The 16,084-nt window shown below is 38.5% G+C and overlaps 1 protein-coding gene across 2 annotated transcripts in view; it reads right to left on the reverse strand.

Annotated features, from left to right (window-relative positions):
- Nucleotides 1–35: 35 nt before the first annotated feature.
- Nucleotides 36–16,084, reverse strand: part of sh3kbp1 (SH3-domain kinase binding protein 1) — a 162,209-nt gene continuing 146,160 nt past the window's right edge. For both annotated transcript variants that reach the window (XM_060833438.1, XM_060833437.1), the window contains exons 14-18: nucleotides 11,658–11,767; nucleotides 9,087–9,233; nucleotides 4,226–4,476; nucleotides 3,058–3,121; nucleotides 36–751 (exon numbers count right to left, since the gene is read on the reverse strand). In XM_060833438.1, the coding sequence (XP_060689421.1) occupies nucleotides 710–751; nucleotides 3,058–3,121; nucleotides 4,226–4,476; nucleotides 9,087–9,233; nucleotides 11,658–11,767 (614 nt within the window). In that variant the 3' untranslated portion in view covers nucleotides 36–709. The remainder of the gene's footprint in view (nucleotides 752–3,057; nucleotides 3,122–4,225; nucleotides 4,477–9,086; nucleotides 9,234–11,657; nucleotides 11,768–16,084) is intronic.

Consider the following 16,084-nt stretch of genomic DNA (forward strand, 5'->3'; position numbering starts at 1 on the left):
CGTTAGAATCTTAAAGGAAGAGAGTGTCCAGACAGTTTGAAAATAGCAATGTGTATTTAATCAATCAAATGCAATTCAATTCTAATCTGTTTGAAATAATTCAGTACACTTAATGGGTAGACTGAGACTGCAGCATTCTTTTAATAAGATTATGCAGGCACCAATTTTAATTTTGTACATTGTTAATCTGGTTAGAAGAATGCTCTACTCCCTGTACCCATTGCTGTACCTTTTGAGGGATAAATTTCAAAATACAAAGCACCTATTACATAAAGGACTTTGACATTAATGGGCTGTGACAAAATTAACAAGCACATCAACATAGAAAATAAATGAACAAAAAAGTCAGGCATATATAAACTGGCACTCAAAACATTACATATTCTTTATTGCAAGAGCATCATTGTATACTACCAGTGTGGGCTTATATGCCTGAAATCACTTCATTGTAAATGTGTATATATATGTCTCATATACACCTATGCATTAAGCCTCTAGCTTTAGCCATTTGGACATCAGTGCATTTAGTACAGGGACATAGTAAAACCATTAACTTATTTTGCATTATAAAATTTGAAAACTTTTAGAAAAAGATGCAAGGGGATAATGCTTACAAAATAAATTTGGCACAAAACTAAATTTGGCTGCATTGCATCTCAAGTCCTACAGCAATCAGAAGTATGACTGCAACATTCATGCCATAGAAGTATCATTTTGCTTGAAGTGTTTTCTTAATTCCTTCCACTTCCAGCTGTAAACAGAAAGCTAAATTAATCTGAGATATGAGTAGAGTTGATGTCATTTCTATTATTTCAATTACCACAATGAGAATTCCATTAACTTGCCTATCCTTAGTCTCAACTCCCAAAGATCATGAGTACACCTTTAATTCACACTGACAATGGGCTTTTGCCATTCAGTAAGATCAACAGCTAATTCAAATAATCTCTGCACTCTTTCCTGATGTGCTTCTTACCGAGCCCTTTCACCAGCAGTAAGAAGTTACTTTACCTACCCTTGACAACCTATCACAGTTTATCTAAAAGGAATAGAAGCTTAGTTGGTATAATCTGATAATCCACAATTTTTAAACATTCCATTCTAGTGCATCCTTTTGATTTCAGGAACTGCTACCTGAAAATGAAAGTAAATCAGGCAGCTAGTATGCAATTTGGTGTTCTTTTAAAATAAGATACATCTCAAAGATGTCAAAGGCACACTGAAGTATTAAAATAATCCATTTTCACATAACAGCTCATTTTACTGAATGGCAGGCAAGATGAACAAATCTGTGCACTGCATCAGCTGCAGCTGCTTTAACTGTTCATTTGTGCAGGATTGCCTAAGGTACCTAGCAACATGCAGAAGTACTCCATGTACTTTCTACCTGACATTGAAAACCTGGAGGACTACCCGGTTTCTCTAAAAACTGCTATTCACATACATTTTACTACTGGACAAACTGATGGTGTATAGCACCATGAAGGTTTGCACTTTCTTTGTTCTTTCAAGGAGCTGTGCAAAGTACTTAGTGTTATGAGTTTTGATTTCCTTAGAATACATGAGGCAGGATTGTGACCACTGAAGAAATGTACCAGTCAACTTGCACCTAACTGTCTCATTTTTGACAATAATCAGGTGAAAAAACTCTATTATCCCAAACTTCCCTCCAAAATGAGGTCAGGAGTGTAAATTGATTGACCATAAGACGTAGGAGTAGAGGGCAGCCATTTGGACAGTGATCTCAGAATCCATAACGCCACTTCCCCGCCACAGAGTTGTATAATATTAATCATCATTCACAAATCAGATACTGATGCAGTTGGCCTATGGCCATATACAGCAAGACCTGAGCAACATTTAGATGTCTAAGTGTAAAGTGATGATCACAGTCAACAAATGTTCAGTGGAATTACCATGTTGGCAAACCTAGAATCAACATTTGGTAGCGTACAACTGGCAGGTCCAGTACTTTCTGGTCAGAGTACTATGGCTACAAAACGAGGTCAGAGGCCTTTTCAGCCACTATATCAGGAGCATGATAGAATACTCTACCTTCTTGAGTATTGGCAAGTAGAGAGTTTGAAACCATCCTGAATAAAGCAGCCCATGCTTGACTGGCAACCCATTTACTAGCTTTCACATGCCCATCCTCCACCATTGAAGAATACTGGTAATACTGTGTACCATATATAGGATGCATTATAACAACTTGACAAGGCTCTGTGAGCAGTATCTTACAAACCCATGAGTTCTACCATGTTGAAGGACATAGGGAGCAGCTACATGGGATGACCATGACCTCTGTTCCACTGTAAACTATACACCAGCCTAACTTCAGAATTATCACTACTGTTGCTGAGCCAGAAATCTGACTTCCTTCCACACTAATGCTATTGGTGTACATAGGTGGCATGTACGGCACCTTACTACAGGCAATTAGTAGGAATGAACATAAAGTCAGCATGTAATGAGTGATGCTTACATCAGAAAGAGTAATAAAATTGACTTGGAAACTGGAGAAAATTAATGGCAGTCATTTTTGTTTCAATTATTAATAAAGTACAGGTCACAGAAATCTGTGGACTACACATGGGAAATATTCAAACCAACTAAATTGGTCCAGGATATGATCTGGATTTTAGTTACAGCCCAGTGAAAACATTTTATTTGGAAATTTAAACTTCCATTTTCTGAGTTCACAGTTATATTTGAAAGGATACATGAAAAGAATGTGATATTCATTTGGAGAAACTGTATTTGATGCCTTTGAGACAAACAGGCATTTGGGTTAAAATACTACCTAGAAATATCTTTCCTTGCTAAGTTACATTTCGTCAGAACTGAGAAGACAATAGATGTGGAAAGTCTAATACCAAAACATATACATTTTTCTCTCTCTCTCTTTCCTCCCTATCTCCCTTGAGGAGTGGAAAAGAAACAGCACTCAAAGACACTGAAAAGAATTTAAGCAAAAAACTAAATCCGACTGACCCAACTACTGAACTGAGGATCCCCACAAGCTCACGAGTAATAGGTATTAAAGATATGACTCACTTGCAAGGATATACGGATCTTCTTTTCTTCATCTAATTCAGTCATCAACTGTGTAATCTCTTTTCTGTCAAAAGAAAACAGCACCATTTCAATCTGGTCCAATATAAATGCAAGTTGATATTTTTGTAGACTTGAATAAGTTCAGACTTTTTCCCATTTTAATTTAAAACCATTTTGATGATAATGCATAAAACGGGGAGTATTTGTTGGCAGGTTTGCAACAGAAGAAAGCATCCACTTTGGTGTTAGAACTTCAAAGGCATGCAAATATGAGTATTGAGGTTACATATCAATGATATGATAAATGAAGAATAGTGGTCATTATTTGTTTTCCCAAGTCAATGAAAATTTATGAATTACCAAAAAAAACTTGAACTCATGGGCAAATGAGAGTTCTCGACTGAGCCAACAAGCTATGCAGTGAGCTATGAGTAGCAAGCATTTTTTCAATTAGATCCTGAATTTACTCAGTAAACAATGACAATTATAAGAAATTCTAGAAGCTTTTGTTATTATAGTCAAGGTAATTTACAGGAGAAATGAATGTATTGTGAAAAGGACTGATTAAAATCCCAGAAACACCTGTAATTAATTAAGATCCTGATTTATTGGATTGCTTAGATTGGCAAGGGTGCAGCTATCTATCCTGTGACATACACTTCCGTGTTAAGTACAGGGCCATCACAGATGTTTAGTTGATGACAAGATGATTATCATAAATTAACAGCAACAGAATTAGGTTACACTTAAAAAAAAACTGCAGATACTAGAAATCTGAAACATAAATGGAAATTGCTAGAGCAACTCAGCATGTCTGGCAGAATCTGTGGACTGAAAGCAGAGTTAACGTTTCGATCCAGTGACCCTTCTTCAGAATGGAAAACATTTCCAAAGCAGCATCACTGGAGCTGAAACATTAACTCTGCTTTCTCTCCACTGATGCTACGTGACCTGCTGAGTTTCTGTAGCGTTTCCTGTTTGTGTGTTAGGTTACACTACATCTAGTTAGGAAAATCCATGACCCAACAACTTAATTATGTTTGTGTCTTACTTTTAAGATTTTCTATATATGAAAATTGGACAAGGATTGGCCTGATAGATAATGATATTTGGGTTCTGCAGTGTACAATTTGGTCCTAATTTGTAGACAGCAGAAAGATCAACTCACTTGTGCTGAGACTTCATAATTTCAATGAAGCTTCTCAATTCCTTCATTTGTGCTCTCAGTTCCTCAATTGGATCCTGAGTCTTGTCAATCTTTGGCTTGAGATCAGTACTGTATTGTGATGGGGAGTTTGGTCTTTGGCCAGCTGCAGAGGTGATGCCATGGTGGAATGCATAGACAGCTGATCCATGTGCATTGCTTCCAGATGGCAAATTTTGAGCTCCTGGCTTTGGTGGCAATGTTTTATCAGATACCTAGAATAATTCAAGCATAGAAATACAACTAAAAATTACCTAGACCAAATTATTATACTGTCAAAGATCTCAGAAAAACACAAAGGAGGAGTAACAATTACATTTGCTGTGGTATTCACAAGGGTATGGAAAACAATTCAGATTCAGCCTTAGATCTCTTTCAAAAATATAGCATTAAGATATTCATTGTTTCAGTTTAAGGTAAAGCCTTAATTTTACACTACTCTTAACGAGGAGAGAGGAGGGACAATTAAATCACAGTAAACTACAATAACTGTGACACAAAATAATTGATTAAGATGAAGTACAGTAAATAATGATATACCAGCCATATTTAGTCCTAATGCAGACCTGACTGCCCCTGGTCAAATGCCACTATATAACTCACCAGAAAGCATGAGTGAGTTCATGGATTTTTCTTATGTAACGAAAATTGTAAACTTTATTCGAACAATAACTCTTCAAAGCCACCTGTTTAGATCCTTAATTGATGAACTCGATGCTGCCTACTGTGAACTAATCCTCTGTGCTGACGTGAGATAATTAACTTGTCAAAGGTTCAGCAAAGATTTTTAGATATGACACCTGAAATCATTACATTACTTAAATCCAGGAATCAAGTGTGTGGTGGATCTGAATGTGTGGTTGCTAGATTCTGGGTTCCTTACTGACAATGTCAAAAATAAACAAGTTGAACTGTGAACTGGGTCTGTGGTCCTTCCTAATTAAAATAAAAAATGCTTCGAGACTGAGTCTGGAAAAAAATTAGAAACAAACAAAATCAAAGACAAATAAAAATAGTTCCATTCAGAAAATGGTGCACAACTGAGGAACTTAACAGAAGAATTCACAGCCAATTTCATAGATTAGGTGTAATCGATTCCTCCAAGTCAACATTGTAAATCAAAAACCTGATGAAATTTGATAGCCAAAGCAGTGGAGTCATTGAGTCATAGAAATGTACAGCATGGAAACAGACCCTTCAGTCCAATTCGTCCATGCTGACTAGATATCCTAAACTAATCTCGTCCCATTTGCCAGCACTTTGCCCTTATCCCTTTGTTTTCTCCCTACAGGAAGGATGTAGAGGGTGGTTGCAGAGGATTGTTTTTCAGACTGGAGGCCTGTGACCAGTGGAGTGCCATAAGGATTGGTGCTGGGATCACTACTTTTCATCATTTATATAAATGATTTGGATGGGAGCATAAGAGGTACAGTTAGTAAGTTTGCAGATGACACCAAAATTGGAGGTGTAGTGAACAGCGAAGGTTACCTCAGATTACAATGGAATCTTGATCAGATGGGCCAATGGGCTGAGGATTGGCAGATGGAATTTAGGTTAGATAAATGCAAGGTGCTGCATTTTGGGAAAATAAATCTTAGCAGGACTTATACACTTAATGGTTCTCGGGAGTGTTGCTGAACAAAGACCTGGGAGTGCAGGTTCATAGCTCCTTGAAAGTGGGGTCTCAGGTAGACAGGGTAGTGAAGGAGTTTGGTTTACTTTATAGGTCAGAGTATTGAGTACAGGAGTTGGGAGGTCATGTTTTGTACAGCGGCAACATTGGTTAGGACACTGTTGGAATATTGCGTGCAATTCTGGTCTCCTTCCTATCGAAAAGATGTGAAACTTGAAAGGTTTCAAAAACGATTTACAAGGATGTTGCAAAGATTGGAGGATTTGAGCTACAGGGAGATGTTGAATAGGCTAGGGCTGTTTTCCCTGGAGCAGAGGTGAGAGGTGACCTTATAGAGGTTTATAAAATCATGAGAAGCATGGATAGGGTAAATAGGCAAAGCGTTTTCCCTGGGATGGGAGAACCAGAGGGCATAGGTTTAGGGTGAGTGTGGAAAGATATAAAGGGGGCAACTTTTTCACACAGAGGATGGTACATGTATGGAATAGGCTGCCAGAGGAAGTGGTGGAGGCTGGTACAACTGCAACATTTAAAAGGCATCTGGATGGGTATATGAATAGGAACGGCCTGGAGAGATATGGGCCAAGTGCTGGCAGGTGGGAGTACATTGGATTGGGATATCTGGTCGGTATGGACGAGTTGGACCGAAGGGTCTGTTTCCGTGCTGTACATTCTATTACTCTATTCATATACCCATCCAGATGCCGTTTAAATGTGGTAATTGGACCAGCCTCCACCACCTCCTCTGGCAGCTCATTCCATACACACACACTCACTTTGTGTGAAAAAGGTTCTCCTTACATCCCTTATAAACCTTTCCCTTCTCACCCTAAACCTATGCCTCTAATTCTGGATTCCCCCCACCCCATGGAAAAGACCTTGTGTATTTACTCTAACATGCCCTTCATGATTTTATAAACCTCTATAAGGTCACCCCTCAGCCTCCAATGCTCCAGGGAAAACAGCCCTAGCCTAATCGGCCTCTCCCTGTAGCTCAACCCCTTCACACCTGGCAACATCCTTTAAAGTTTTCAGGGTAAAGAATGTACTCGGTTTCCCTGTACAAGTTCACAACAAGAGTAGGTCACACAGCCCTTTGAGTCAGCTTTAATAAGGTCAAGGCTGATCTGATTTTAACCTGAATTCTACATCCCTGTATAACCCTGATAAATCTTCTGACCCCCTTACTAATCTATTTGCTTGCCTTAAAAAAATATTTTAACTGTTTGCATTCACTGCCCCTTCAGGAAGGGAATTCCAAAGGCACAACCCTTAGAGAAAATAATATTACATCATTTGTTTCACCATCATCCCCTTATTTTTAAACTATGATGTTCCAGTTCTAGACTCTCCCACAGGCGGGAACATCCTTTCAACAGGAGTGCTTCTCCAATAAAAAAAAAATTCATGGAACTCATTAGCATGCTGGAGAAAGCACTTGGTTTTGCTGGTTTCTCAGTTACCACACTGAATAGGCAGTCTTCACTACAAGTAAAACATGACCGAACCAAACACTACCTACAATTTGCACAGAAGCTACTTGCTGGGACTTCTTCCAAACTTAATGCTACTTAAATGTCATTTCTGAATCAGAGACCAAAAATAAATAAAATATTCGCTTACAATGAAGACAAAGTTACCCAATAGCTTGTAAAAATAAATACCATCAAAATATACTTAAGTCATCTAAGTCAGGTTGTTTAGGATGGTGTATGATAGTGCACACTTAATACTATATATTCAACAAAATTAATTTTGCCATGGGGATCACTATTATGTAAAATGATATGAAGCTCAGTCACGTCAAAGGGACAGCATTTTGGGGGATTTGCAAACAGAGAAAAGTACCCACTCCTATCACTTCGTGCTTTGAAAGCTTGCTTTGTATCGACATACTTCTGAGTCTGCATTCTCCCAAGTGAAGATATTCAAGTCAGTGTATTGCACTCGCCTCACAGATTCCTATTTGATGGACTGTATATGACTAGCAGCCTCAAACTACAATTCAGACTCCAAGACATTGACACCTAATGTGCCATCACAGATTGCATACAGACTTGATGAGTACAGGACAAAATTAATGATTATCGTGGGCGGCACGGTGGTTAGCACTGCTGCCTCACAGCGTCAGAGACCCAGGTTCAATTCCCGCCTCAGGCGACTGACTGTGTGGAGTTTGCACATTCTCCCCGTGTCTGTGTGGGTTTCCTCGGGTGCTCCGGTTTCCTCCCACAGTCCAAAAATGTGCAGGTTAGGTGAATTAGCCATGCTAAATTGCCCGCAGTGTTAGGCGAAGGGATAAATGTAGGAGAATAGGGTCTCGGTGGGTTGCGCTTCAGCGGGTCGGTGTGGACTTGTTGGGCCGAAGGGCCTGTTTCTACACTAAGTAATCTAATCTATACTTGGTTTTAGATTTATATAATACTGAAAGTAAACTGTTTATTCTATTATTTGGGATAGATACTGGAGCACTTAAATTCAAAAAGTAACCTTATACTTCAAAAGTTGGGAATCACAGCATGAAAGGACAAAATTCCTTGAGAACACTCAAGAATATAGCAAAGGAATCAGAGAAAGGAATGCTAACAATCTCAAGGGCAGGGAGCAATTCCACCTCCTGAAATACCTGCCAAATGGGCTGGAGACACATCTCAAGGATTGGGCTCATTAGCCACAGAACCAATGACCAGTAACATGGAATTTCTTAAGGGGACAACCATACTTGTTAGTGAGTAATTGCCAACAGTGATGAATTGGGGATAGGGATGAGAATTATTTTCTTGATCATTACTAGCCAATATCATTGAGTATGATTTCAATTCTTACTTACAGCTTATGTTACTCAAATCTCTAACTAGTCAGTGACTTTTCTTGAACAAAACTGCATTAGGTCAAGCTTCCCAAGGCCCTGTTCCCTCGGATTACTCTCATTACATCCCTCCAAACCCTCTACCTCTACCTCCTCCTTTAAAACCCTTGCTGAAAGTCATCTTTTTCCCCAAATCTTTAGTTGTTTCACAAACTCTTCAATCTGGCATTACCATTCCTACTAATCTATAAGGCTCCTCATACTGCTTTATATTAAACATAAAATCTAATATTGCTTATCTTGCATGTAAGATAACTGGTTAAATTCACATTTCAACATTAACTCAAGTACAACCGAAAAAATGCAAAGTGCTAACAACTCACTGGAAACACTGGGATAGGTCTTGGAGCTTTTTTTACAATTTCTTTCACTTTTGTTGTGTTGGTTTCAAGTTCTATTCGGTCTTGTTCTTCTCTATTGTCTTCCTGTGAAATTGGTGAATCCAAGTAGTCAGGACTAGAAAGTGATGGCTACCGGAAAGATGAAGAATAAAAACAAGGCATATTAGTATTGAAATTCCAGATCTGAAAGCCCTCTGACCAAGTTTGTATCTCTATTAGCCACTCTCTTGTGAGATGAGAATGGACAAGTGCAAATTGCTAAGGTTTGGAATTAAGTGTGGGTATCTTTTCATTTAGTGTTTGTAAATGAAATACAATTCAGTTCAATGAAAATTTTTATACAACCTGTTCATTTTGTTCAGTAATTTTTCTGAAAGCAAGAAATAGATTACAGTTTTATATTAAAAAGGAAATTAAAAAGCAGTGTCCAATAAAGATAAACTTCTATTACATATCACGCATGTACATGATAGTGGAATGTATTGTATTCATAATTCATGATTCACAATTAACGAATGTAACAAAATACATCACATCTCCTTAAGTTCTGTATAAATGTTTGAACTTGAAATAAACACAAAAGGTGGAATGATAAAGGAGTCTGAGCAATGAGCGCTATGGTGAGATTTGTAGTAGAAGCATCGAGCTCTACTTCGACATTGCGTGCACCTTGCTCTATCTTTTGTGCTTTTATCAAGCAGCATAGCAAGATTCTTATTAGACTAATTAATGGAGATTATTGCTTCTTAATGGCCCAATTCACCTGATCAATATTTGGCACCCTATTTTATAAAGAGCACAACCAAGCTGGTCTTCATGAGAAACATCAAGATGGAAATCAGAACGGGTACCTAGTGACTGATTGCAAAGACCTCCATGTTGCTTAGGATCCAGCAGTATTCCAGGGCACAAATCAAAGGTACCACACTCCTCAGTTTTGGACATGAGCATGAGACATTGGCCAACCCATTTTAATCATCATGGCACCACTCCAATCCATTTGTAGGCTGCTCAAGAAGCTTAGAAATGCAATGCAGGGCACATCAACAATTATACTGAAAGGCTGCTGCAAGAACATAACTGAACCAGGCTGCACTTCAAGGTTGCTCACTTGGTCTCTTAGCATGCTCTCACTTTGTGCCCATCTGTGTGCTTGCACCATCTATGCTGTATTGTGCCAATTAGTGCATTCCCATAAATAGGCAGCCTAGCTTGCCAGTAGCCATCTTCAGTCAAGGGGCTGGGCATTTGATGTAGCACATTGTACAGCAAATTTCACACCTCCCTATGTGCCAGAAGCTTATGCAGCTCACACATGGAATGCACAACAAGCAAGCGGCCACACCCCGAGGATTACTCGTGGAGTGATCCTCACCTAGGTCCATGTAGACACCAGTCAGTCAGCGGGTGCTGGCACAGTAAGTAAAGGGCAGACTCCCATGCTGTCCACGGTTAGGCATTCCCTTGGGGTGTTCATGGCTGTCATCATTGCCATTGCGGTCAGGGAGTGGATCCTGGACAGGGTTTTGGCTCCATAGTAGCCTGCCCACTGTGAGGACAGGAAGGGGTGGGAGGCTATCACTGTCAGGGAGACATACAACCATCACTCAAGGTCCTGGTTACCTCATTTGAAGTTGTCTGGTTTGATTTGGTTGCGCACGGGCCAGGATGACTGTATCAAGTCCAACTAAGTGGCAAGAGGTTTTTTTTGGTGGGGAAGGGGGAAGAGAAAGAAGGGAGGCCAAATGATACAGGAAGGAGAATCGATGACCTCGTCTTTGGGATGGGGGCTGCAGACTGGGGTGAAGGTGGGATGACAATTGTGAAGGAGGACAACAGGATCTGTACGGTGGGGATACAGTACAATTTAGATAGGGAGGGGACTCATACACTATGCAAAGCACCTTGACTTCAAGATGGGGTGATAGGGTGTGACCAGACCTGCCATCGCCTCATTGGTCATGGGCTTTTGTGGTGGGGAGAAGGGGGTGGTCTGCTGCAGGCTCATCTGAACAGGTTGGGTGCAGACCTGGTGATATGTGAAGCCTATGGGGTTCACAGGTAAGGTTAGCAGGAACAGCATGTGTATGTTTTAGGGCTAACAGGCACCATTGGCTTAGTCATGCAGGGTGTTGCCAGCAGCATAGGTTCAATTCCTGCACTGAGGTTAACAAGGACATCCCTTCTCAACCTCTCTCCTTGCCCGAAGGATGGTGACCTTCAGGTTAAACCACAAGGAGTCATCTCTCCCTAATGAGAGAGCAACCTTTGAAACTGGAGGCCATAAACAGAAGGTAGTTGCTAATAAATTCAGTAAAGGATTTAGGAAAAACATTTATCCAAAAGATAATAAGAATATGAAACTCGATGCCAGTTAAGTTGTCACAGATGCATTTCTGCGAAAGCCATTGTAATAGATGAGGAGGAAAAGAAGAATATGATATGAAGCAAGGTGCTGTATAAATGACCGTATAGCTCTAATGGACTAAAACGACTTGTCACTGTGCTTTAAAAAAAAATCAATGCAATTCAAAATATTCTTTAACCACTTACAGATGTAAAGACTTGAGATGGAGGTCGCCTTCCGCTGGCTTTGGGTCTCGAGGTTGTGGGATGGTTGAGTTTCTCAGTGGAAGAGACTACACTATCAAAACTTGCTACATCTACAAGATGACAAAAAGACAATACCTTGTAATATAATTGAAAAAAAATTACAATTAAGTTAGAGTAATTTTCAGCTATTATGAACAACTTTAAAACAGCAATCAGAAAATCTAGCAAAATATTCAAGTCACAAAGCAGTGTTTCATTTTGGGGTACTTTATTGAAATCATATGTATAGTACAAACAATGCATTGGATTAAATTAAATGTAGGTGATACTGTATATAAATTAGTTCTTCTTATGTCCCCTCCAAAAGCATGAAGAGTTTTCTTGCAGAAATGAAAATAAAATGGGTTGTCATATTAGTTAGCCAAATCAGGTGGCTATATGCCATCTTTGTTCAGAATTTGCACTTGTTTATTCCTCCATAATTTAATTATTCAAGCAGCTAAATAATCTGGAAATAATATTATTATTGAAATTAGAAAACTCTGCATTATAGCATTCAATGATACTCATGAAGTCACTAACAGTATGGCGGGCTATTCCGCCCATCAAGTCCATACCAGCTCTCATGATACAGCCAACCAATTTTATTCCTTTAATCTAACCCCAGAATCCTGCAAGATTATTTTCCTCAAGAGATCTTCAAGTTTCCTTTAACAGTCATAGATGGTGTCTACTTTGATGTTCAGTGTGTTCCAGATCATCAATATGCTTGCCAAAAAGACAAGTTCTTCCTTACATCTCTTTCTGCAGCTTTTGGCCAAAACTCTAATCTGTATTTGCTAATCCTTGCACAATTAGGTAATGGCAACAGTTTTTCCTTGCGAGGTTCAATTTCAGCCTCAGGCAACTGTATGGAGTTTGCACGTTCTCCCAACGTCTGTCTGGGCTTCCTCCAGGTGCTCCAGTTTTCTCCCACAGTCCAAAGATGTGCAGGTTAGGTGGATTGACTATGCTACATTGCCCATAACGTCTAGGGATATGTACATTAGATGGATGAGCCATGGCATATGCACGGTTGCAGGGTTAGGTTGGAAGGTGCGATCCTCTTTGAGGACTGCTGCAGACATTATGGGTTAAATGGCCTCTCTCTCCGCATTGTAGGGATTTTATGATTTGAATCAGTACTGATCTAGTGCACCAGGGAAGATATATTTTTAATGACAAAGAATGGTGAAAGCAGATGTCATCGGAACTTTTGATAAGCAACTGAACAGGATTAGTGTCCTGTTGACAAAGGACTAATTTTCATAGTTATGAGGAAAAAGAAACAGCTGCGGGATCGAATCGGACTGCTCCGTCAATCAGCAAGCAGAAGCAGTACAGATAGAAAAAGTTCTGCTGGGTTATAAAATTCTATGATTCACATCAAAATTTCAATGAGCTTTTAAAAGACGTATTTTTCCTAAACGTCTATTGTGCTGTGACTTTGATACATAGCATACTAATAGCATAGCAAAGATAATAACAGCCTTTCCGGTGAAGCAATTTAATTACTGACACTCGTCTACAGGAGATCTAGAACTGGAAATGCTCAATAAGTAAAATGTAAAATACATTATTTCTCTTATAGATTACCTGGCTTAGCAAGGATCGAATGAAAATCTCTCAGACTGAAATTTCTGCACTTTAAGTATGCAGCATGGAAAAGAATGAAAACCGTTCAGAGAATAAATTTTCCAAATATAGTTTACTTTTAAATTTGCCATCTATGACGAGGTTTAGCGGTGTATTCAATAATTGCTGGATAATATCTAATCATTATGATTTGAATATGGTATTTTACAGAAACAAAGATTAGTATTTGGTTAAGAGTGTGACCGACAGGAGAGAGGAAGGTTTAAATTTGTTTATTTGCACATAAATTTCACTACCATGTTCTACTGTACTTTTCAAATAATCTTCAATATTGTTTTAAATTGGTTCATATCTTATTACGAGCTATTTTGCTAATTCAGATAATATGAAACCATGGGGAAACAAAACAGAAGATCCACACTAAACAAGGACACACTAACATGCACGCAATATGCTAGAAGGTGTCCAAGAAAAGCCGAGGTAAAGTTATACTGGGAAAGTTATAAAGCAAACCCAAACAAGACTATACTCATAAGCAAATTACTGACAGACCATGTACACAAAATGAAACATTTAGATATTACATTTATGCTTTGCTCATTTCCTTAGAATATAAAAACAAATCTTAGAAGCCTCCCACTTTATTCACTCACTGACTATACTTTCTTCCAAAGAAATTGACCTCAATGGTTTAGACATTGTACCACACGTTCTAGTCTGTGGTGCTGTTATCCATGTAGCTGCCACTCATCAGAAAGCCTTGGCATTCATAATCAACAAACGAACCATCGGGAAATACCATGTCTTTAACTGAGTCCTTGCAAATCACTTATCAGTAGTCAATAGTAAGTATTAGTTCATTTATTTCTCTCAACTCTAGTCCAAAGACCTTGAAAGTAACTATGGTGTTTTCCCACAGCTCCACCCCAGGCTGAGTAACTCAGCACAGAAGACTGAACTTTTGACCTTCTGTGTGGAAATGTGGTACAGCTGCTCACTTGGTAAATTTACCCAAGGTATTGGGCAAATCATTCCAGATTACTAGCAGCCCCCTTGATAATAAATAATAAACAAATTTCAGCCTCAGTTTAACAGTCATGCTCTCACTTAATTTGTGGGTTCAAACTACACTTGAAAGACTGGAGGTGGGGCAAAAAATTTAGATTGACATTCCTAATAACGGAATGTTGCACATTGAAAAGTAATTTCTTTTGGATCGGAGGTTAAAGTCTGGCCCCATGAGTGCCCTCAGGTGGACTGTAAAAGTACTAATGACACAAAGAATGGAGGATGACTAATATTTATCCTTGAACCAACATCACTAAATCTGATTGTTTGGAATTTAACACACTGCTGTTTGAGACACTTTGCTGTGTAGATCAGCTGTTGCACCTTTTACATTTTAATAGTGATAGCATTTCAAAGTCTTAGCTGGTTGTAAAGTGATTTCCAATGACCTCAGGTTGTGAAAGGAACGGCATTAATGCAAGTTTTACTTCATAAGATAAAAGGAAGAAAATGATATCATTTTGATGATCAAAAGAGAGACCAATGTCAAAAGAAAATGGTACTAGTAGAACATAATTTTATTAAAATTTAAATTCCCAATCTCTCCAAAATGTTTTTGAAGCTCACACAATTATTTTAAAAACAGTAATATTTTAACATTTTCAAAATGTAACTTAATTTATTATGATTGCAAACAAATCTATTGCAATTTTTAAGACAGATTCTTAAATTGACACTAAGTGTGTACTGAAATCTGTCTGAAATCTGTATTTTTTAGAGCATAACCAAAGTGCAATAAATAAAAAGCGAGGAATAAAGATAACTCAGAGCTCAAGTGGCTGTTAAGAGAAAGTGAGTCTTACCCTCAAAGGGCATGGAAGTGGAGTTACCCATGGTAAATGGAAGTTAGAGTTAAAAGGCTTTACTAGGAGTGATGGGAATAGAAAACAAAGTCATCACAAGAAAGGAATGTCTGAAAATAATGAGAACAGAAGGGTAAGTTATTAAAATCAGTTTTCACATTTGTTTGTTTTTGCTAATTCATCTCAAAACAGGTACTTACATTTTTAAACTTAATTTTGTAACTCAAAACTAAGTACAAAACAAAGTGGACGCATGCCTGTAACCCCCTAACTATCTAAGGTAGCAAATCAATCAGATTTGGAGACGTGCATCTCAATTCTTTAGACATCCCTGCATTAAAAGATTCTTCTTTACAAAGGGAGATGAGAAACAAACCTTGGAATTTATAGTATACTTTCTTCCCCCCCCCCCCCACACAGAACATAACTCTAGCAATCAAGCAGGCAACAGGTTCCACGGCTCAGAATTGCAAGCCAAGCATTAAATATGCAGGAGCTGGTTAAATGTACATCCAAATTGACTTCATTTCATTCAATGCTGTCCTACAGAAATTATAAAAGGACTACATTGGCGAATGGAGGAAAGAGCCTACCCCCTTCTATTTAGTTGTACATAGTCCAGAAAAGCTTTGACCATCATGGTTAAGGAAAGATTCCACATCAATGTGTTCAAGAGTATGAATTTATTACTTGAATTGTTTGGAAAGAAACCATTGCCACTGGAAGAAGGGCCAGTAACCAATAATTGACAAAAGAGCAAGAAGGAAATGAGGTTAAATTATTTTACACTTCGAATTGCTGTAATCCAAAATGCACTGTCTGAAAGGATGTAAGGAGAATTAATAATAACCTTCAAAAGAGATAAATACTTGGGGAATAATAACATGATAGTTCTGTCATAGAATCAGTAAAGGCATGATT

The sequence above is a fragment of the Hemiscyllium ocellatum genome, chromosome 12 (genome assembly GCF_020745735.1).
Source record: "Hemiscyllium ocellatum isolate sHemOce1 chromosome 12, sHemOce1.pat.X.cur, whole genome shotgun sequence".
NCBI classification, from domain to species: domain Eukaryota; kingdom Metazoa; phylum Chordata; class Chondrichthyes; order Orectolobiformes; family Hemiscylliidae; genus Hemiscyllium; species Hemiscyllium ocellatum.